The sequence below is a fragment of the Penicillium oxalicum genome, chromosome IV (genome assembly GCF_001723175.1).
Source record: "Penicillium oxalicum strain HP7-1 chromosome IV, whole genome shotgun sequence".
Taxonomy (NCBI): Eukaryota; Fungi; Ascomycota; class Eurotiomycetes; order Eurotiales; family Aspergillaceae; genus Penicillium; species Penicillium oxalicum.
Genome location: NC_064653.1, coordinates 972,680 through 993,560, shown reverse-complemented (window position 1 = coordinate 993,560; position 20,881 = coordinate 972,680). Strand labels below are relative to the sequence as shown.

The window sequence follows — 20,881 nt, the reverse complement described above, 5'->3', positions numbered from 1 at the left end:
CAGAGTGGTCACCATAACATCTTCGAAGCTGCCTTTCCCGCCGGAACCGTTGCCCTTCCACGTGCCCGGTTCCCCGCCTTCTCCAGGTTTTCCTACCCTCCTCCCGAACAAAGGCTGCATGTTCTGCGTAAATCATCCCAAGAAACGAAGACAAAGTCACCTGTCACCTGTTGTAGCCCTTTCCAGTGGCAATCTCCTGCATTGGTTGGCCACGCTACCCTATTGACAAAAGGGCAAGCCAGGCGAAACAAATCCCCGTCGGTGAGCGGTTAGACTGCCGGTGCTCGGTTGCCGAGTGGGAGGAACGCCTTGCCCCCCTCCGTCTCCCCAAGCTAATACAAAAGGGAAAAGCAAAAAAAGGGAAAAGAAAGGAAAAGAAAAAAGCCAGAAATTAGGGGTCCACCTCCACCAACCGGTCTGACTCTGGGGTAGTTTTCCTTTCAGCCTTCTCGACCACTGCCGGTAAAGTTGGCCATGCCTTCAACTCTCTGATCTCTGACCTTGCGCGACAATACTCCTCCAGTCCTGGAGCGGTGCACCTCTCCTTCTCCATTGATTGTGAAACGCGGGGCGAAGAGCCCGCACCATTGCGAGAAAGATTCTTCAATCTATGCCGCTCTAGGTCTAGAACCCGAGGAGACGAAGCATGTCGGCCACCTCCACCTCCCTTCGTTCGTTCGCCAATTCCTACTCTCCTTTCTCATCCCGACCGCAACCTCCACAACGAATGGCCCAATCTCAGACTCCCGGTCTGGACACGCTCGCAGAGGGATCCCAGTACGCACTTGAGCAACTGCAGCTGGCGCGTCAAGCCAGCGCGTCCAACCCGCCACTTGATCCCGACGGCAAGCCGATCAACGAGAATGAATCCATCGAGGCACAACCCTATCGTGAGGCAAATGGCAACCACCCCTCGGGCAGATCAGCATCGCAATCGCATGATCCTCTCGTAGATGCCCGATCGGCCATCCGAAAGAACTCGTCCGCCTCGGCAGTTCGCCGCAGAATCAGCCGGGCCTGCGATCAATGCAACCAGTTGCGCACCAAATGCGACGGACAGCAACCTTGCGCGCATTGTATCGGTAGGACTCAACTACTCCCGATCTCGTTTTCCGAACCTTTTCTGAGTCCCGAGAAAAGTCTAATCAAGTGTGTTCCTTCCTAGAATTTGGGCTCAGCTGTGAGTATGCACGAGAACGCAAAAAGCGTGGGAAGGCCTCGAAAAAGGACCTCGCTGCAGCCGCCGCGGTCGCATCTTCCAACAGTGACAGAGGACAGCATGAAAGCGGGTCTGCAAATGGTGCTTCCCCCATCCGCCAAGGCTCACACGATGTGAACGTGTCCTATGACCCGCCATTTGACGCAGCTCGGTCGATTCCCGAACCTGCTCAACAGCAGCAACAGCAACAGCAACAGCAACAACAGCAACAACAACAACAGCAGCAGCAACAACAACAGCAGCAGCAACAACAACAACAGCAGCAGCAACAGCATTTGCGAAGTAATGGTGCTCCAAATTTATCGAGGATGCAGCAAAACCCCCACTCTGTTGCGGGGCATCCGCAGCAACAAGCGGTAGGACCTGGGATGGATGGACTTTCGCTCAACTATGCCAACGTACCGGAATCAAATCGACCGTCCATGCCCGTCCCCGACATGCGTTCGCTCCAGTTGATGCAACAAAATGGGAATCCACGATCACCAGCTCCGGTTCTTCATTCGCAGGGATTTGGATCAGGATATCATGATGGACAATATTCGTTGTTGAACTCGCACGATGCAAACGCAACCTCTATCAGCCAGTTTCGACTCGGTAGCTCTGCCGAGAATCCGTCCGCACCATTCATGGGCTTCTCTCCCCCAGCACAGTCTCCGAGCTGGCTTCCACTCCCATCACCATCACCTGCCAATTTCCCGTCCTTCAGCATGGCGCCGTTCACTAGCTCCTTAAGATACCCCGTGTTGCAGCCAGTTCTCCCGCATATCGCCTCCATTATTCCTCAGTCTCTTGCTTGTGATCTGCTGGATGTATACTTCACCAGCTCATCCTCTTCTCACATGTCGCCTTCTTCGCCATATGTGGTCGGCTTCGTATTCCGCAAACAATCATTCCTGCATCCCACAAAGCCACGAGTGTGCAGTCCCGGTCTGTTAGCAAGCATGCTGTGGGTCGCAGCGCAGACCAGTGAAGCGGCCTTTTTAACGTCACCTCCGTCAGCCCGAGGGCGTGTTTGCCAGAAGCTACTCGAGCTGACTGTCGGCTTGTTACGACCACTCATTCATGGCCCCGCCACGGGAGAGGCATCGCCCAATTATGCAGCCAACATGGTCATCAACGGAGTGGCATTGGGAGGATTTGGGGTCTCGATGGATCAATTGGGCGCACAAAGCAGCGCGACCGGTGCGGTGGACGATGTCGCCACCTACGTCCATCTTGCGACGGTGGTCTCGGCGAGCGAATACAAGGCTGCCAGTATGCGGTGGTGGACCGCAGCATGGTCGCTCGCTCGTGAGCTCAAGCTGGGCCGTGAGCTCCCACCGAATGCCAACAACCGCCAGGACGGCGACATTGAGGGCGAATCAGAACTGGACATGAATGGGAACAAGAGGCAATCGAATTCACTTCTTAATGCCATGGGACATGGATCTGGGAGCTCGTCCATCAATCTCACGGAAGAAGAGCGTGAAGAGCGCCGCCGCATTTGGTGGCTTTTGTATGTGATGGATCGCCACTTGGCCTTGTGCTACAACCGCCCCTTGACGTTGCTGGACAAGGAGTGCGAGGGTTTGTTACAACCCATGAATGACGATCTCTGGCAAGCGGGTGACTTTTCCGCTGCCAGCTACCGCCGCGCTGGACCGGCTTTCGAGTGTACTGGCCACAGCACATTTGGCTACTTCCTCCCGCTCATGTCCATCCTCGGAGAAATTGTCGATTTGCAACATGCCCGAAACCATCCTCGCTTCGGGCTTCATTTCAGAAACAGCGGTGAATGGGAAAGTCAAGCGATAGAGATCACCCGCCAGCTGGACGTCTATGCACAAAGTCTCAAAGAGTTTGAAGCGCGTTATACGAGCTCTCTGGCTTTGGGCGCGGATAACGATACGACGATGGAAGGGGCACACCTCAACCACGTGAGCCCATCTGGTCGGTCGAATAGCAGTACTGTCGGATCGCATGTGAACGAGTCCATTGTCCACACCCGAATGGTCGTTGCCTACGGCACGCATATCATGCATGTGCTCCATATCCTCCTCGCTGGGAAATGGGACCCGATCAATCTCTTGGACGACAATGACCTGTGGATTTCCTCCGATTCTTTTATCACCGCAATGGGCCATGCGGTCAGTGCAGCCGAAGCGGCCGCAGACATTCTCGAATATGACCCAGACCTCAGTTTCATGCCCTTCTTCTTTGGTATTTACCTGCTGCAAGGCAGCTTCCTGCTTCTTCTGACGGCGGACAAATTGCAGGGCGACGCTAGCCCTAGCGTGGTCCGAGCCTGCGAAACCATTGTGCGCGCACACGAGGCATGTGTTGTGACTTTGAACACGGAGTATCAGGTATGATCTATGATGCACTTCTCTGCTTTTTCCTTGTTCTAACCCGTCTGCTCCTTTCTCAGCGAACCTTCCGGAAGGTCATGCGATCCGCTCTTGCCCAGGTACGGGGCCGAGTTCCGGAGGACTTTGGCGAGCAGCAACAGCGCAGACGTGAAGTTCTCGCCCTCTACCGCTGGAGTGGCGACGGCAGCGGCCTTGCACTGTAAAAAGAAAACCCTCCACCCTCATGCTCCTTCATCGCTGGTCGAATTCATTGTAATGTCCTTTGTTCACGCGTATATTCGATTAATGGGGGGGTTTCCAGTTCTGTCGTCTCAGATTAGACAGGCTACGAAGCGTGCAGTTACCCACAAGCATGCATGCATTGATTTAATATTCCCCGTTTCTCTCCGTTGATTGCCGGCCTGTCTGTACATTATACGGCTATTTTCTCTGTGTCTCTCCTTGGCTTTATTCTGCTTGTTTCATGTTGTCTCTTCCGAATGAACATACCCCGCGGCGAGGCGAATTGGATCGCGCATAGGTCTTTCCTGTCCAAGTTTTCTCCTTGCAATTACCTGGCACATACCAATATCCATTTTAACAGCACCAGGTAATGCGTTGAGCTTTTTCTGTCCTTGTCCCAAGCCATCAACATACTGCTTCCCATATTGTAGTATCGCATGTGTACTCCCGGAGCTGAGGGGGCACTAGTCCCGAGTGTCAGGGTCAATATCTTTCAAGTATGTGGGAAAATTAATAAACACATTCTGCGTATAGAAATGACGATTGACCCCTGAATTGAATCGATATTTTGTTTGAGCCCGCTTGGGAAAAAAAGCCATCTTTTATTCTGGCATGTCATATAGGTCATGACCACCCCGGGATCTGGTATCCTCGCTCGAGAAACATCAATACAGCCGCCTGCATTGAGATTATGCAGTGATACCTTGCAGGTACTAGTATGTATCTTATTGTCTGTACAATAGGTTCATACCAGTTGACATTACTGAGCAGCCTACGATTTGCGCTCGACCTTTCAATTGGAACATGGCGTATGACGAAAGTCATGTGACAAGGACCTACTGTAGCTACGAAGTGTATTGCTCTTCAAAGCGTCTCCTGTTCCGACGGAGTGTTCACGGAAAGACTTTCAATGAAGCTGTTATTAACTCCCGCAGAGCATTACGAGTCAGCAGCAGCCCCTTGAAGATCTGAACATGGTCGCATGAATTTAGCCATGCAGGTATTCGCGAGATCCACCCGTGACGCCCTGCTCCAGGCTAGGCCTCACCGTCACCTGCCACGAGCTCCTTTTTCAATTGTCAAACGCTTCATAGGAATCCCCCCAGCGTTTCTTCTAGATGACCACACCCCTCGCTATCAACTTTTGAGCTCGGTAGAAGCTTCCAAAAAGCGATCGCTGGCATACGCCCATCTACGCGAATGCAATCTGTGCCCTCGGAAATGCGGGGTGAATAGATACGAAACGACGGGCATGTGTCTCATCGGAGCGTCAACTGCCAAAGTCAATGTGATTGCGCCACATCGAGGCGAAGAGCCGTGCATTCAGGGCTTTCATGGTAGTGGGTCTGTCTTCTTCTCGGGGTGTAATCTTCGTTGCGTGTTCTGCCAGAATCATGTACAGTGCCTTCCACTCCTGCTCTTCTAGCGATTATTTTCCGGTGATTTGACAGGGAGAAAAGAGACTGGTGACTGACCAGAGAGGACAGGATATTGCTCACCAACGGAATGGAATGGACCTGACCCCTGAAGAGCTTGCAGAGTGGTACCTCAAGCTTCAGACCGTGGGTAACGTACACAACATCAACCTCGTGACACCCGAACATGTCGTCCCACAGGTTGTCTTGTCCATCCTTGCCGCGCGAGACATGGGTTTACGAGTGCCCATCATCTACAACACCTCGGCCTTTGATTCCTTGGACTCATTGAAACTTCTAGATGGCCTTGTGGACATCTACCTGCCTGATTTCAAGGTTTGGCGCGATAGTACGTCGAAACGACTCCTCAAGGCGGACAATTACAAGGCAACCGCCATGGAGAGCATTCAAGAAATGCATCGCCAAGTGGGCGATTTGTCATTTACGTCAGACGGAATTGCCAAGCAGGGCGTGCTGCTTCGTCACTTGGTGATGCCCGGCAAGGAAGACGAGGGACGGGAGATCATGCGCTGGCTTGCGGACAATGTCTCGAAAGATCTCTATGTCCACATCATGGAGCAATATCATCCTGACGCACACGTGGGCAAGAAGAAAAGGCCGAGTCGGAAAGGGTCCGTTGGACTGACGGGAGCAGGAGAGACGGAGGGATCTGAGCAGGGTGAACAAGTGCGATATGCGGAAATCAATCGTGCAGTGCGCGATGAGGAGGTGACCTCTGTTCGCGATGCTGCGGTCCAGGCGGGCCTTTGGCGTTTCTGTGAGGTACATGAGCAAAATAGTGCTTTTCATCTTTGAGGAAATCTGTCAAATCAGATATTACGAATACAGGACTGGATTCGGCGATACTTCAAGAGTTGGAGTTCTTTCGTGGCGATACCTCGATTCCTTTTTCTCTTTTGTAACAAAAAGGGGGGAGAAGAAGAAACCCCATGATGGCATTGTAGAGAAGTTCAAAACCACATGAACTGCTAAAGTAAAGTACCTGGTCATTTCTGAAGTCTTCAGATCTTGCCGTTTTGCATCATCTGACACACTCTTGCCAATGCTGCCCGAGCTCGGCCGTCGTTATGGTGCGTGAATACCCGTACCTACCAGCACATGCAGTACTGTAGTTATACTGTAGTCAATGTACACTGTTTCTTTTTTCTCGGCCCCCATCCATTCATACCGAACTCATGGAACTTCTCTCTCACGCGCGAATTCCTTGATGAAGCCGAGAACCGACAGAGCACTGTCTAGCAATCTAGGTCAGCTTCTACTTAGGCGGCGCAATACTTTTGACATCTCGCATATACTACCTATATGACTGGAACTATGAGTAGAAGACTCATAGCCTCGTGCATAGATACGTATACTCCCTTCTACTAATCAACGGCTGTTTCCGTATCCGTCTCATAGCTGGCAGCTTATCTACTCGGCTTGCTGCCGCATATGCTTTCGCCGGTAGGGTAATGTGGGCTCTCACGCCCTTCAAGAATTCAGTTCGAAGCGGAATGACAGGGATTATATATCTCAAAGTGAGATGAATGAGTTCAGACCCACACTTGACAGCAGGACAGTTTGTTCCTGCCCCGTCGCGGCAGTTCAGCTGAGCTCCTCCGATCCGCCTCGGCCGGGGAAAGTTGACCGGGGAGGGAAAAAAAGAAAAACAAAAACAGAAAGAGAAATGATGTAAGCTTCCGGTAGGCTGAAGACAAGTCCAAGGAACTTGACTTTGGGTTTCTCCGTCCGCTGGAACCTTTCATAGCTACCCCTCCGCCCGTCAAAATGGTGTCTCCCTTCCGTCTGCTGGTGGTAGTGGGTATGGTCTATCGAGCTTGGTCTCGATCATCTCTCACACCACTCGGTCTGATCGTCGCGGCCACTTCGGGAATCGCGCAGGCTCTCCATCCGTGGGCCACTCCGTTAACGCTCCTAGCTGTCTTTTACTTTGGAGGCACCAAGGTCACCAAGGTATGTCCTAGCTTGGTTTACGCCCAGCTCTGTCTAGCCCCAGCTTCAGAACAAACTCAATATGGAAATTGGGCTGAAGCTGACCGTCTCGTCTCTCTACCCGTTAGGTCAAACATGAAATCAAAGCGCGAAAGACCCTCTCCGCAACGGGTTCCGAAGGAGGCGAAGGCGCGCGCAATCATCTCCAAGTCCTGGCCAACTCGGTCGTGGCGACCATCCTGAGCATCGCTCATACCGTCTATTCTACGAGAAACCCGTCCGCAGCTTCATGTTTCAGTTTCGGCCAAAACCCCGCCGATATTCTGGTAGTGGGAATCGTCGCGTACGTCATCCCTCCCTGCTCTGCTTGACCAAACCCCGTCCTTCACTGGAGACGAGCCTCGGAAGAAGAACCGGGTCGCTGATCTTGACATTTCTCCCCGTCTCTCTCTATAGTAACTATGCCGCCGTTGCCGCCGACACGTTTTCATCCGAATTGGGCATTCTCGCCCAGTCGAATCCCCGCCTCATCACGTCGCTGACCCTCCGCGAGGTTCCCCCTGGTACAAATGGCGGCGTGACTGCCGCTGGCCTGGGCGCAGGTCTGCTAGGAGCCTTTTCGATTGCCTTGACATCCGCCCTGATCCTCCCGGCATGCTCCACCGGGCCCGATATTCAAGCGCGTGTGGTCTGGACCGTGGCAATGAGCCTCTGGGGTCTATTGGGGAGCATTCTAGATAGTGTGCTCGGTGGGCTTCTCCAAGCCAGCGTCGTCGATAAGAGAAGCGGCAAGATCGTGGAAGGTAGTGGTGGACGAAAGGTACGATGCAGATGCACCGATCTCCGAACAACATCCGCGGTTATGCACGGTGCTGATTTCCCTCCTTGTTCTTTCTTTCTAGGTCCTCATCCATCCGGGCTCTACTTCACCTTCAGGCACACCAGGAGACGCCGTTCCTGGCACCCAGCCGGCAGGGAGTCTGCATCTCCGCAAGACCGAGGCCGTGGCCAATGCGGCAACTTTGCACGGAAATCGTGTCACCGGTACTTCAGTCGGGGCCGCGGCAGGACGCCTGCACGATGAGAAGCACGAGAGTCGTCGAGTGGTGACGGGCCATGATTGGTTGGATAACAATGGGGTCAATCTGCTGATGGCTTTTCTCATGAGTGTGGGCGCCATGGCCGTCGCGCAATGGACGTGGGATGTTGATGTGCGGGAATTGTGGACGTAGTCTCGTCAAGCAGCATCTTGGGGCCAGATCCGTGCTTTGATGTGGAATGAATGATGTGACATGAAGTAATTATATATATATTGGGCAAAAACACCTGTAAACGGGAGGTGATGTGTCCCGAGGTGTGGTCGATGCGGTGGAATGGAACTTCCAATTGATTTCAGAAAATGGACCGTTCAAGAAGATTAAGCATCCGAAATATATGATCGTCTATCGCAGTCGGTGCTTCCACCTCCTGCGGGCTGTTCTGCACTACCTCCATACCGAGGTAGATCTACTGGTAACTCATTGTGGAATTATAGATGCTTAATCAACTACTCGGGGGGTGCATGGGGAATAGGTACTTAGTGGATTACCAGACGCTGAACTCGATGCTGAGACTACGGGTTGAATCCAGGAATGTTTGAGATGTGGAGTCACGTAACATGATACAGGGGAGATGATCATTCAAGACCTCGACTGGTCAAATCGCTGACAGGTTTCTCAATTCTGCTAGCAGATCGAGTGTAGATTTGATCCTTGATTTCCAGACTCCTGTCTAATTTGTGACCTCTGTATATCTACCATAGTACTACGACCACTGATATGGCGTATCGCTTCGCTTCGAACTTATTTCCGAGGTGGGAAACAAAAGTCTCCGCCTCTAGGAAGACTGTAGTATGGACGATCTACCCATCCATATGTATCCACCAACCCCAATTGTGCTCACCCGTTCAAGACGATCCTGTGATTAAAAGTAGCCACCGTCTAGACGGAAGAGACGAAGCTAACCCCTCCCAAGGATCAATAGACCCTTCCGTTGGGTGGCGGACGGAAATCCCTGTCGACGATGGCTTGCAAAGAGCCGAGGCTTCAGTTGAGGCTTTGCTCAAAGCTACGACTGCTAGTTTGATGAACACTTGAGGTGTTTCCCAGTGGAAGATCTAGACGCAGCGTCTGATGCTTTTGCCATGAGTACATGAAGCCCTCTTCAATGAGCGATATTGCGTGATAGTTCTCCATTCCACATCACGGCGGAGATGGAGAACTGCCCACAGCCGACGACGGCAGACGAGGACACAATTTACTCGCAGAGACTTTTGCACATGATCGGACTTGGAAATCACCCGCCAATGATCTTGCACGAACCGCCCATCCCGAGCGAAACGAACACAACGAATGAGAGTTCCCATTCCACACTACTGCCAGGTAGAAAGCCTTGACGAAGACTTCTCCGACGCGGTGCAGGCGGGTCTATTTGCAAGTCGGTTCCACGCCAAGAATCTTCTCACTGCATGTAAATTGGAAGTGTGACTATTGCTTTGGCCATTCAAAAGTTACGACAGACTTCCGCGCTAGAAGCAAGCCCGAGGCTTGGAGCTTTGAATCTACAGCCTGGGCAAGCGGGACTCCCCGACGCAGTCTGATCGTGACTCGAGAAATCGGTGACATCGCCACCCTCAAATGGCCCGCCGAGGCGCCCTCCCGTGGCGACGGCAAGCCGACGCCTGGATGCGCGAATTTCATGGTCAGTCCATCGTAAGCGGGGCAAGGCGCAATCTAGACAAAGAAAAGAGGAATAGTTCGTCCGGTGCTGGTCGAAGGCTCAGCAAGAGCGAACAAAAATCCCTGTTCTAGAATGGCGCTCAGCCCCCCCGAGACATTCTTTGCCCCGAATAAGCAAATCATGTTAGTAGTCAGGACTAGCATCTGTCTCGAAGCATCTTTTTCAGTCCGAGTTCTCAGTCGGACGAGGTGAATTTTGGCCCTTGTCGGCACCTGCAGTCTTTTCGTAGCGCATGGGCTAGATGCACATCCCCAAAGTCTGAAGCTGTCTCTGGGCAAAGAGACATGGCGGGAGCTCAGGGAGAAGAGCTGATGTGTCAACCAGAGCAGGGGCATTTTTTCCAGATTGAGACAAGGCGAGAATGGGTGGACTCCTTTCCAGGATGCGAGCTAACCGCCGCGCCCGGCCGCGATGGAACACCGAGAGGTTCAACCGGGTCACGAGACTGCCGCGAGGACTTGAACCATCCACAATCTCCTCTCCTGGATTGACACCAAAGACATCCCCAAGTGAGCACGGTCCATCGGATTCTGGTTCCGGGGTCGAATGTAGAGGACCCATGATGCTTCTCCTGCATGGAAGCCATCATCATCGGTGACCGAAGCGGGGCCCACCATTTGGGTCGAGACGCGAGCGTGATGGACAACATCACTCATCACGATAGCCATCTCGCTGCGAATGCCTAACGCGGTAGCTGCCCGTGTGCGCAAATACTGCACAGTGATTGAGCAAACGGGCAGTCGGGTATCGCGATGGAGCGTAGCCAAGCCGGATGAGCCAGTAACCATTTCCAGTTAGCGGGGGGCAATTGGCGAGGCGCGATGCATCTTCCGTTTCAAGAGCAAAAGGCATCTCTCACTGTGGACGGGGGAGGTGGTCTGATCGCCAAACATAGTGGTGAGCGCACGCGACAGGAAGCAAGTCCGAAGTGGTTGTGGGCGTGGATGCGGAGGGAAGATGAGCACCTCTGCTCGTCGCACGTGGGGTGAATGGCGTCGTCTTATAGGAAGCGGGGGTCCGTGTTGGACCCGCTGCCGGCCCTCTCCGCCAAGCCTTGGAGGACGCCACAGGTCCCCTCCAAAGATAGCTTGATAGTATGAAGGGATGCACTTGCGCACGTAAAACATCGGCGGTGCCCAGACCTGCCAAGTCTCGCCAAGCTCGGCGTTTTTGCTTCGTTTTGTGTCTTGAGAGGGTAAGCCTACTTGGCTCGAACACACGGGCTGGATTCTTCCTCTCGAACGGGTTCCATTTGCGTGATTTTGCCCCGAGACTGCTCCACGATTCCTAGTGACTGGTTCTGACCTTGTACTCTAGGCAAATTGCCAAGCCCTGCTGAACAGGTGGCTACGATGCCCGTCTCGCGAGTCGCTCTCGCACGTGTCCCATAGTTGTCCCATAGTTGTCCGCCAGAAGGCGTGCGACGAGCATGCGATTCGTCCGCTGCGATCTCGGGCGTCTCGGGGGCCTGATAGCCGTCGGTACGCGAGCCACGTGCGAATTCGTCGACTCGACCAACATGGGTTGAGGGCTGTGTATATGCAGAGAAATCGTGAGGACATGTCTGCGGTATAAAGTCGAGGGAATCAGGGCCATTCGAACCCGATATTCTTTTTCTCACAACCATCGCTCCCGGAGAACTTTGACTTGGCTTTCCCTCGCCCGTCAAATCCATTCAGTTCGACAAAGATGTATCTCCATCATTATGATTACATCTTCGGCATTGGCACGGTCTTTGCCATGCTTGATGCCTACAACAACGGAGCAAGTAGGTTCTCTCGGCAAAGCTTCTCTCGATTCTGCGGCTTGGAATCCGTGAATCTCGCCTGCTAACAAGTTCTCTTCGCTCGTTCTCTCTAGACGATGTAGCCAACAGTTGGGCCACCAGTGTCTCGTCCCGCTCAATCTCCTACCGACAGGCCATGGTTCTCGGCACCATCTTCGAGTTCCTCGGTGCCGTCACCGTCGGTTCTCGTACTGCCGACACCATCAAGAACGGCATTATCCCCAACTCGGCCTTCCAAGGAAACGCGGCCGTGCAGATGCTTGCCTTCACCTGTGCCTTGGCTGCGGCCTCTTCCTGGGTCATGTGGTGCACCCGTCACTCCGCTCACGTTTCGTCTACTTACTCGCTCATCTCGGCCGTGGCCGGTGTCGGTGTCGCCACTGTTGGTGCTGGACAAGTCCAGTGGGGCTGGAACGGGGGCAAGGGTCTCGGTGCCATCTTTGCCGGTCTGGGCATGGCTCCGGTGATCTCGGGCTGCTTCGCGTCCATCATCTTCCTGTTGATCAAGTTCGTCGTCCACATGCGTCGCAACCCCGTCCCATGGTCGGTTTGGAGTGCTCCCCTGTGGTTCCTGGTGGCCGGTACCATCTGTACCCTCACCATTGTCTACAAGGGTTCCCCTAAGCTGGGCCTGAACAAGAAGCCAGGCTACTGGATTGCCGGTGTGACGGTTGGTACCGGTGTTGCTCTCTGCCTGCTTTCCGCTCTCTTCTTCGTCCCCTTTGTGCACGCCCGCGTCATCAAGAAGGATAACACCGTCAAGTGGTGGATGTTTGTCTACGGCCCCCTTCTGTTCAGCCGCCCCGCTCCGACTGAGGGTGCCGAAACCGCCAAGGTCCCCAACTACGCCGTGATGCAAGAGGAGACTGACGATGAGCTTCCCACCTCTGCCTCCGTCTCGGTGGACTCCATTCAGGCGGACAAGAACCTTCACGCCACCAGCGCGCCCGTGGATGAAAAGGAGCACCACCTCGTCAAGAGTGAGGCCAACCAGCTCACCTACAAGGAGATCATGGCTCAGTCTGAGGACCGCCACCGCGCCAAGCTCCTGAAGAGCCGCGGCCCTCTGGGCTGGGCCATGCGCTTCCTCCGCGACAACCCCATGGGTGCCGGTGAGATCTACGAGTGGCGCAATGCGGTGGCTCTGATCAAGCGTATTCCTGCCACGGTCGTTGTTGGTCTTCTGTACGGTGCTCATTACGACATCCACACTGCCCAGAGCGGTATCGCGGGTACTCCCGAGGGTGAGCGTATGAAGCGTGTCTACGATGCCGCCGAGAAGTATCCCAACGAGGTCGAGCACACCTACTCCTTCATCCAGATCATCACCGCCTGCACTGCCTCTTTCGCCCACGGTGCCAACGACATCGGCAACTCGGTTGGCCCCTGGGCTGCGATTTACTCGGCCTGGTCGACCGGTGACGCTGCCGCCGCCAAATCTCCCGTCCCCGTGTGGCAGCTTGCTGTCCTTGCTCTTTGCATCTCTATCGGTCTGGTCACCTATGGGTACAACATCATGAAAGGTAAGACTGACAAAGCTCCCAATACTCGGGTTTTCACTTGCTGACTCCGCTTTTTGTAAAATAATAGTCATGGGCAACAAGATCACCTATCACTCTCCCAGCCGTGGTTCGTCCATGGAAATGGGTGCCGCTCTCACAGTCCTTGTGTTCTCGCAATACTCCCTTCCCGTCTCGACCTCCATGTGTATCACTGGCGCCACCGTTGGTGTCGGTCTCTGCAATGGAACCCTCAAGGCGGTCAATTTCCAGCGTGTTGGTCTCCTCCTGCTTGCCTGGATCATGACCATTCCCGTTGCCGGTACTCTGGGTGGATGCTTGATGGGTCTCTTCATCAATGCCCCCCACTTTGCTGCGAAATAGACGCTGTTGAGAATCTCTTCTTGAGATGAATTTTCGGTTACGTTTCTCATGGCGTTTTGTTCTTGTTTTTTTCTCTCTCCCGAAGAGTCGGATGATATCACTCAGCGCTTGTGTTTTTTCTCTTTTCATTGATATACCTGCTTCGCTATGGTCATCTCCTTGGCATACTTTAAAAGCTGTTAATATACCCTTTTTTATCCCTTTTCTTTGTATAAAAGACCATTCTTTGATACTGGATTCACATGATGTAAAGCAGTGCGGTTATTTACAGGACCCCCGGGTTTATTATACAAGTCAGCTGAGCGTCAGCAGACCCAGTTAGGAGACAAGCAAAACTATTGCCGGCATGTCATTCGGAGCAGAGATCAGGCCGAATGCCGCAAACCCAGCAACTTGCCGCAGCACAACCCTTTGATGGTAAGAAAATGATTCACAATCCAAATGATGAGGAGAATGATGGTCATGATCGTCGACCATACCCTGAACGCGGTAGAATCCATGATTGAGCCCAATTGGACAGCTGCATTGGTATATACGCCCTGCACGACGCACCGAAGCACCCGTCAGTCCTCTCTTCTTTTCGATGAAGGGGTTAGAAAAAAGAAGATAAATCGAGTCAGTCACTTACCATGGGAAACACCAGCGACCACGCTGAAATGGTATAGTGAGACTTCTTGAGACCCCCAGGCTGGGAGAGTAACGTATGACCGATGCTGATACAGGCAAAAATGAACCAGAAAGTCCCGTATCCCCAGACAAGAAGTCCCACAAACTGACTGGCAAACGCAACTGGTCGGGCGGCTTCGGCCGTAAGAAAAGTACCGCTATTATATTGGGCGAAGCGACCCTGGGCGACAACGACTCCTAGGATTTGTAGGGCGAAACTGCCTTGCCCGAATGGCCCGCAGAGAATCATATCTTGGTAGATCTTCTCGAGAGGCGGGAAGGACCGATCGAATAACCTGGTGACGAAGACGTCACTGAACGCCATGGCCAGGGGCAGGCCAAGTCCAACTTCGAGGTAAGATACCACGATGACGGGGACTTGGAGATCGTTACTCAGGGCGCCGTAGCGACAGATGACTCCCCCGCCGGCGGCCGAGGTCAAGGCGGATATCAAGGGGAGCAGAATGACGGGAGGCACTGCTTTGACTCCGGGCGATTGCACCTTGACGAATACGTAGGGGATAATCATCACCGCGAAGACGGCCATGGCGGTGGTAATCCACCAGAGTACGTAGGCGACCATTCCCCAGGCCGGACCCCAAAAGTCAACCAGCACCAAAGCCGTCATTTGGATGATCGTGGTGAAAGTGATCGAGATACTCGCGAGACAGGCAATCTCGCTCATATTGTCGCGGATCTCATGTGCGACATGTTGGGGGAACAGAAAGACTCTCAGCAAGTACAGCACCAATCCCACTGCCAGCAACACAATCGTATAGATCCAGATAATCACAGAAATCACCTGCAGGCCTCGAAATTGATAATCCAATTGATGCAGAATCACCGCTATCACGCCCGTGCCTTGAGGAATCAAGAACCATTGCGATGAAAAGTTCCAGATTGCGCGTGACAGGGCGTGTTTGGGCTGCCGTCTACTTCCCGACTCCACGTCTCTCTTGTCGTGAATCTCGGGGGGCGATGCAGTTTGCCCATGAGATGGTGGCATCGTTCGCGGGGGAGATCCAGAGTCGAAGTAGCCACGGGAGCGAATGGTTGAAACCACAGCGTATGCAGCTCACAGTTGCAAAGAGGAAGCAAAAAAGGTGAGCTGCACCGGTGCTTATTGTTGAACTAGGAGGAGATTACTTTGAACAGATGTTACCAGATGGTTCAATTCGCGGTTAAGCATGACCGATTTCAAGATTCAAAACCCTCCCCCTTTCGAGTCATGGATCTCTTCTCTTTTGCCCACGGCAAAACGGGGACGGATGGACCCTCTGGAAAAAGTGACGTCAAAGTCAAAGCTCTCGACAAGAACCGGAAGCGGCCGTCACAGACTTTTAATCAAAAACGATCATTGACACAAATACTTGCTTGAGGGCCCAAGAAAAATCCTCATCCAGTGTGTTTTTTTTTTCAAAGCACCCCTGATGGGTGACCCGGTGAAGCGGCATTGCTCGATTGGCAGACTCGAGGGTCATGTAGCGGACACACACTTCCAAGATGCGGGTACATTCTAGTGGAGAGAAATCTCACGACGGAGAAAACACACAATCTTCGATGCCTCAATGCTGAAATTGCGTCAAGAGTGCAATGACGCGATAAAAGCCAGCCTGGTAGTGATGGATGAGAATGAGTTGAAGACTTCTTATGAACTTGAGAATGAAGCTGTATAATTAATTCTTTAATTTGCAGCAGGCAGGCCGGCGCGCGTTAATCATACGCGTTACCTTAGACTAATGGATGCGATGTACAGGATTTATAGGCAATGAGCAGGGGTCCTGCAGACTTGATTTCTCGGTATTCACCAGACAACTTGGATTTGATGTTCAGTTTATGTTTTCGGGTCTGAACCCTGACACAACATTTGGTATCCTTGCTAATCATACAAAATCCAGTGATCATTGCTCTTTGCACATGAGCCGCCCGGATGCCTTTCAGGGAATCCGGAGAGAGAGGAAGGAAATGAAAATGTCCGACAAGGCTCCATAGATGGGTACTGGACAAGCAGCATTAGTCTTTCTTCTTGGACAATGCTTTAAGCTCCATCTCCCTTTCGAGATAAGCCTTGGTGACTGCGCACTGCTTCATGAGAGTCTTTTGTGAATCCCAATCCTGCCGAGGCAAAAGAGTTTCATCCGGGAGCTTCAATGAGGTAGTCGTTGGGTGAGCTTGGGGCGCAAGGTCAGCAGGGCCACATCTCATTGTGAACTCTGCATTGAGTCGTGGCTGAGGTGGCATGGTGACCCAACGTTGTCGATGTGGTTTGCTAGCAGGGGCATCCTTCCACACATTGGGCTTGAGATCTTCTTCGGGGGATGGGGCTGGCTGACCAGCCTGGCCTGACTTGTCATCATTTGTCATGCCAATGACCACTTTGTCCAGCGCGCGGTTGAGATCTCTCATTTGAGGAGCGAGAGACAAATCTGCCATGTCCCTGATGAGCCATGCATGCTGGTCACTGGGCAATATCATCGCACCCGCGTGGGGAGAGTTCTTTGGCCAAGTCCCAGACTTTCCTTCGGTGCCTGCATGAGGGACGGGTTTCCCAGTCGAGGCTTCTTGCTTGCGCTTCTTCGGGAACGAGTACAACTGGATGCGACCAAGTTCCACCGGATACTGGGGCCACTGATCTCTCTCCCGCTTTCGTTGACTCTTGCGCATGAATCGCTTCGACAGGTCTAGGTAGTGCTGGACCGTTTCGCTTTCAGGGCCGTCATCATCCATCAGACCAGAGCGAGCAGCGATGAAGAGCTCCATCGCCTCTTTCATTTCGTCAGATTCGAATTGGACTCTGCCCATCCAATACTGACAGCGAGCGAGGAGTTTCTGGTCCTTCAAGGCTATGGCTCGACCCAGGCTCTCCATGGCAGATACCCTGGCCGCTGCAAGGTCGTCGGCGGTAAGAAAGGTGATGGTCTTGCTCAGTGATGTGAGCACTCGAAGGCGGCCAAGCGAGTTTTGAGTGCTCTCAAGGGCTGTCGAGGTTGGCGCGGGGGAAGTGGTTGGAGGCTTCAGCAGCTCACGGGCTGTAGATTGGAGCTGCTGTGTCTGCTTCATGGTACGACCGATGGCCCAGGTCTTTTTGGCAAAGTCGGCGGGCTGGATGGCGGCATAGGTGTTTTGACTGGCCATCTCGTGGCCCTCGTCACTCGCATGTTCCAAGTTCTCCATGGTTGATGAGTTTTCAATGTAAGGAGTCAAGGAGAAGTGGAGTTGGCGTCGCGTGGAAGGAGTATGCACGTGGACAGTGATTACCGGTGAGTGCAAAAGTGCTTTGTGAAGAGGTAAAACAAAGATTGATCAAGGAGACCGTGGCTGGGTGAAGTGAAGAGTAGAGAAATGGGTTGGAAGAAGTAAGGGCAGGAGAGATGATATTTAAGAGAAACGTGATGGTGTTTGCTATTTTGCTGTCTTGAATCTGAAGATCGAAGACCCAAACAATTTCCTTCTTTGGCGTGTGGGAGCCTGAATGTGAGCCACTGAGAAGGAAAGAAAGCAATTCCTTTGTTTGGTTTGAGCAGAAAGGCTTGCTTCTCATGGCTGCCTCAGTATGCTACGAGGACCTTGAATTTCTTGACCTCATTGTCTCACGGTCTATTTGAATCGCTGGAGTCAATGTACTTGTCATTGTTGACTCATGTTGACGAACGGGACGCATTACAAACCGACGTCCAGTCCAGTATTCTGAACCTGCTTCATAGTGTACATCAACATCCAAGGCTAACAAAATTTAATGGACTGAGTCAGAAATCGGCTCTCTGAGCATTGGACAAAGCATACGTCAGGGCATTGAGCCAGAATATGCATTTTGGAGTAGTTCGCTTTGGCCTCGACCTTTTGGGTGTCATCTATGTATTCAAGCGAAAAGAAAGCGGACAGAGCCTACTGGAGTACTGGGTAATTACTACGTAGTAGAATGGAGACTCGATGGCAGTGACCCAACATCGATGTGAATACACACAGCAATAAGTTCTACCTGGTATCAGACCTCAAAAGCGTGCGCACAGAATACTTTCATGAAGATGAGACGCCCAATCTTCCGGCACAATCCTTGCTGTGGCTCTGAGAATGCACAATTTCAACCCAATCAGGCCGCAAGTTGAACTGGTCAATGCTCGATGCTACCTAATAAGGTTTAAATTATGGCCAAATAAAAAAAAAGAACTGAAAAAGAACTGAAAAAGAACTGAAAAAGAACTGAAAAAGAACTGAAAAAGAACTGAAAAAGAACTGAAAAAGAACTGAAAAGTTCAGATAATTAGTAGCCCACACTATAGAACTATAGAAACTTTGCCCACCTTCATCCCCTTCACTACTTGACCCATCACCCCGATCTCAGGTCGCTTCATTGTGTCGTATGGTTGACCACCAATTACCGCCATAGGCCGTAATTGATCTGAGCTAATAACAGGACGCAAGGACCTATTGTCCCAGACATTGTCATCGGTAGCCTGCTGATGAGTGAACTCTTCGATGGCACGGATTTGGTGTTTTCGAGATGAATATCCGGGCAGTTGCAACGAGCGCAAATAGGACCAGTAGGCTCTTTCAAAACACCCGAGCTCCATCAGATTCATCCCCTCGATGAAGTGAGCGAGATCCACGAGGTCAGTCAAGTTAATGCCCTGCACCTTTTCGCAGGAGAGCGCGAGTTCCACAACATAATTCACTTGACCCAGAGACTTCTGATACTCACCTTGTGCGTAGAGAATTGCGGCAAGCATCACCCGAGCGTGCACGGATTCTGCGACCGAGAGAAACGCGTTATTCCAGAGGGAGTCTTGCAGCTGATCAAGGGCTGAGACCACATCGCCGTCTCTCCAGGACTGCTCCGCCTGGTGCAGGTAAGGCAAGTGTGTACAAATCCAGACGTTGTCGATCCATTCAAAATCCCCACCTTCCCTCGATTTCATCAAAGCCACACTCGAGCCGGAACTACACGGGATCCTGACGGCAGTTGTTGGTGGTGGGAGAGACGGTTCACTCACGTAAATTCTTCGCGCCTGCGTATGGGCAAGTAGACAGTCCAGCTCTGCCAGTTTTGCGTGAAGAGTCTGGATTTCTTGATTTGCTTGACCGAGCTGGGTCGCGAGATCCGCATTGGCTTTCAGAAGCAGATCAACGTTCGGCCCCGCAGAGCGCTTGGGCTGCTTGGCGGAACCGTCTATGCGGAGTTTGTACACTATTTTGGAGATCATTGCTGTGAGCAGAAGCTGAAGATTCCCGAGAGCAAAAGGAGACACACCAAGAGAATGATGGTCAAGCAAAATTTTCACAAGTTGTCGATTTTGTAAAGCAAAGGCTGGATGGGCTTCGAAAATTGATATCTAGGGAGGATCTTGTCATCTATCTTATACTGTAGATGGTGTTGTGTCTGAGGGAGAGAATTAGATCGACACGGTCCAAAAATAGGTCAACGCCTATCTGAACCAGCTCCATTCACTAGGTAGGTAGTCTTCGTGAATGTCCAGAGACAATATCGTTGTTGCAAGGACCTTTTCATTCATCCAACCGAGTCGAGTCGTTGAGTACTTCATGTGCTCACGCATTCATACATGTCCGTTTCCGCACTACCTCGGTTTCAACAATCGTGTACCTAGCTACTTAATCTATTTCATTAACTAGGCGTGCAGAACCTTTTTATGGTTTTTTTTCGGGTTTGCGCTGTGTGGGAGTATCGGGAGCTGGCTGCGCCGATTTTCAGAGATGAATCATAACCTCTTCACACTCGGTCGAGTGACTGACGAGATTGGAAATGTTGACGGGGGGGGTTCAGGTCCCAGGGCTGTTTTGTGTCGGATAAACGAAGGGCGCAAATCGCGGTACCTGCTACCTTACTCACTAGTACACAAGTAGCAGGTGGAACTGGAACGCGAGATTATCCGCTGTCAGTAGCCTTGGAATGGGCCCGGAAGTCCGGGTGAAGGGCTGGCGGTACAACACAGATTGTAGCAGTACTGCACGCCCTCCATCTCCGGGAGTAGTAGGATTGCCTGGTGCTAAGCTCAGGTCCAGTATTCGTGCATCGTGACATGCACTCGCGCGGATCGACCGACTGCAAACCAAACAAAACCATCAAACAGGCCCGCACGGACCCTCCCGTACGTCATCGAGCTCCCTCAAGGACCGCCCCCCACCCGCGATCTCCGCGATCACGACTGGACGCCAGCTTACAGCTGAGTGAGCAGACACTCGTGTTGTATCCACAGAGTGTGAATGCAAACAATGAGGTGGATAGAGTCGGTCACTCGTCTGGAAATCATGAGATACTAAGCGGCCCACGACGTCGTCTAAGCCAATCTGATAACGTCGACCCGCGCCAGAACAGGACCTGGCCAGCGATCTAGATGTGCGGGGCATCCGAATGGGAAAGCATGTTCTGCGAGTGTTGCGAGACAAAAACCGGATCACGGTGGGGCCATTCTTGACGGTTCGGTCAGCATGGCCTCCGCGGCCAGCACGCCAATATAGTGACACTCTAGTCACTGATGGATGGTTCCTGAATGGATGACTTTCCCGCGCCCGTTCGAGGGTCCCCTCACTCGTGCAGTCTGCAATGGAACGTGACTGGGTCTTGAGCAATATTTAGCTCCGCGGCCGGACGGTGT

General features: G+C 52.5%; 9 protein-coding genes across 9 annotated transcripts; 5 read left to right on the top strand and 4 right to left on the bottom strand.

Annotated features, from left to right (window-relative positions):
• Window positions 1-646: 646 nt before the first annotated feature.
• Window positions 647-3,770, top strand: POX_d05133 (Xylanolytic transcriptional activator xlnR; the record flags this gene model as incomplete). Its single annotated transcript, XM_050113984.1, has 3 exons — window positions 647-1,082; window positions 1,166-3,564; window positions 3,627-3,770. The coding sequence occupies 3 exons, from the start codon at window positions 647-649 to the stop codon at window positions 3,768-3,770; spliced, it is 2,979 nt and encodes a 992-aa protein (XP_049968935.1).
• A 1,530-nt stretch (window positions 3,771-5,300) lies between these two features.
• Window positions 5,301-6,020, top strand: POX_d05132 (uncharacterized protein; the record flags this gene model as incomplete). Its single annotated transcript, XM_050113983.1, has 1 exon — window positions 5,301-6,020. The coding sequence occupies one exon, from the start codon at window positions 5,301-5,303 to the stop codon at window positions 6,018-6,020; it is 720 nt and encodes a 239-aa protein (XP_049968934.1).
• A 972-nt stretch (window positions 6,021-6,992) lies between these two features.
• On the top strand, window positions 6,993-8,389 carry POX_d05131 (uncharacterized protein; the record flags this gene model as incomplete). Its single annotated transcript, XM_050113982.1, has 4 exons — window positions 6,993-7,178; window positions 7,286-7,500; window positions 7,614-7,977; window positions 8,060-8,389. 4 exons carry the CDS (start codon window positions 6,993-6,995, stop codon window positions 8,387-8,389), a joined length of 1,095 nt encoding a protein of 364 aa, XP_049968933.1.
• A 1,158-nt stretch (window positions 8,390-9,547) lies between these two features.
• POX_d05130 (uncharacterized protein) lies at window positions 9,548-9,911 on the top strand (the record flags this gene model as incomplete). Its single annotated transcript, XM_050113981.1, has 2 exons — window positions 9,548-9,632; window positions 9,706-9,911. 2 exons carry the CDS (start codon window positions 9,548-9,550, stop codon window positions 9,909-9,911), a joined length of 291 nt encoding a protein of 96 aa, XP_049968932.1.
• Window positions 9,912-10,372: 461 nt separating this feature from the next.
• POX_d05128 (uncharacterized protein) lies at window positions 10,373-11,562 on the bottom strand (the record flags this gene model as incomplete). Its single annotated transcript, XM_050113980.1, has 3 exons — window positions 10,373-10,617; window positions 10,795-11,108; window positions 11,156-11,562. 3 exons carry the CDS (start codon window positions 11,560-11,562, stop codon window positions 10,373-10,375), a joined length of 966 nt encoding a protein of 321 aa, XP_049968931.1.
• Window positions 11,563-11,624: 62 nt separating this feature from the next.
• Window positions 11,625-13,604, top strand: POX_d05127 (uncharacterized protein; the record flags this gene model as incomplete). The annotated part of the gene is made up of 3 exons (XM_050113979.1): window positions 11,625-11,703; window positions 11,796-13,244; window positions 13,312-13,604. 3 exons carry the CDS (start codon window positions 11,625-11,627, stop codon window positions 13,602-13,604), a joined length of 1,821 nt encoding a protein of 606 aa, XP_049968930.1.
• A 365-nt stretch (window positions 13,605-13,969) lies between these two features.
• Window positions 13,970-15,276, bottom strand: POX_d05126 (uncharacterized protein; the record flags this gene model as incomplete). The annotated part of the gene is made up of 2 exons (XM_050113978.1): window positions 13,970-14,143; window positions 14,233-15,276. 2 exons carry the CDS (start codon window positions 15,274-15,276, stop codon window positions 13,970-13,972), a joined length of 1,218 nt encoding a protein of 405 aa, XP_049968929.1.
• Window positions 15,277-16,283: 1,007 nt separating this feature from the next.
• Window positions 16,284-17,444, bottom strand: POX_d05125 (uncharacterized protein; the record flags this gene model as incomplete). Its single annotated transcript, XM_050113977.1, has 1 exon — window positions 16,284-17,444. The coding sequence occupies one exon, from the start codon at window positions 17,442-17,444 to the stop codon at window positions 16,284-16,286; it is 1,161 nt and encodes a 386-aa protein (XP_049968928.1).
• A 1,100-nt stretch (window positions 17,445-18,544) lies between these two features.
• POX_d05124 (uncharacterized protein) lies at window positions 18,545-19,471 on the bottom strand (the record flags this gene model as incomplete). The annotated part of the gene is made up of 1 exon (XM_050113976.1): window positions 18,545-19,471. The coding sequence occupies one exon, from the start codon at window positions 19,469-19,471 to the stop codon at window positions 18,545-18,547; it is 927 nt and encodes a 308-aa protein (XP_049968927.1).
• Between the last annotated feature and the right edge of the window lie 1,410 nt (window positions 19,472-20,881).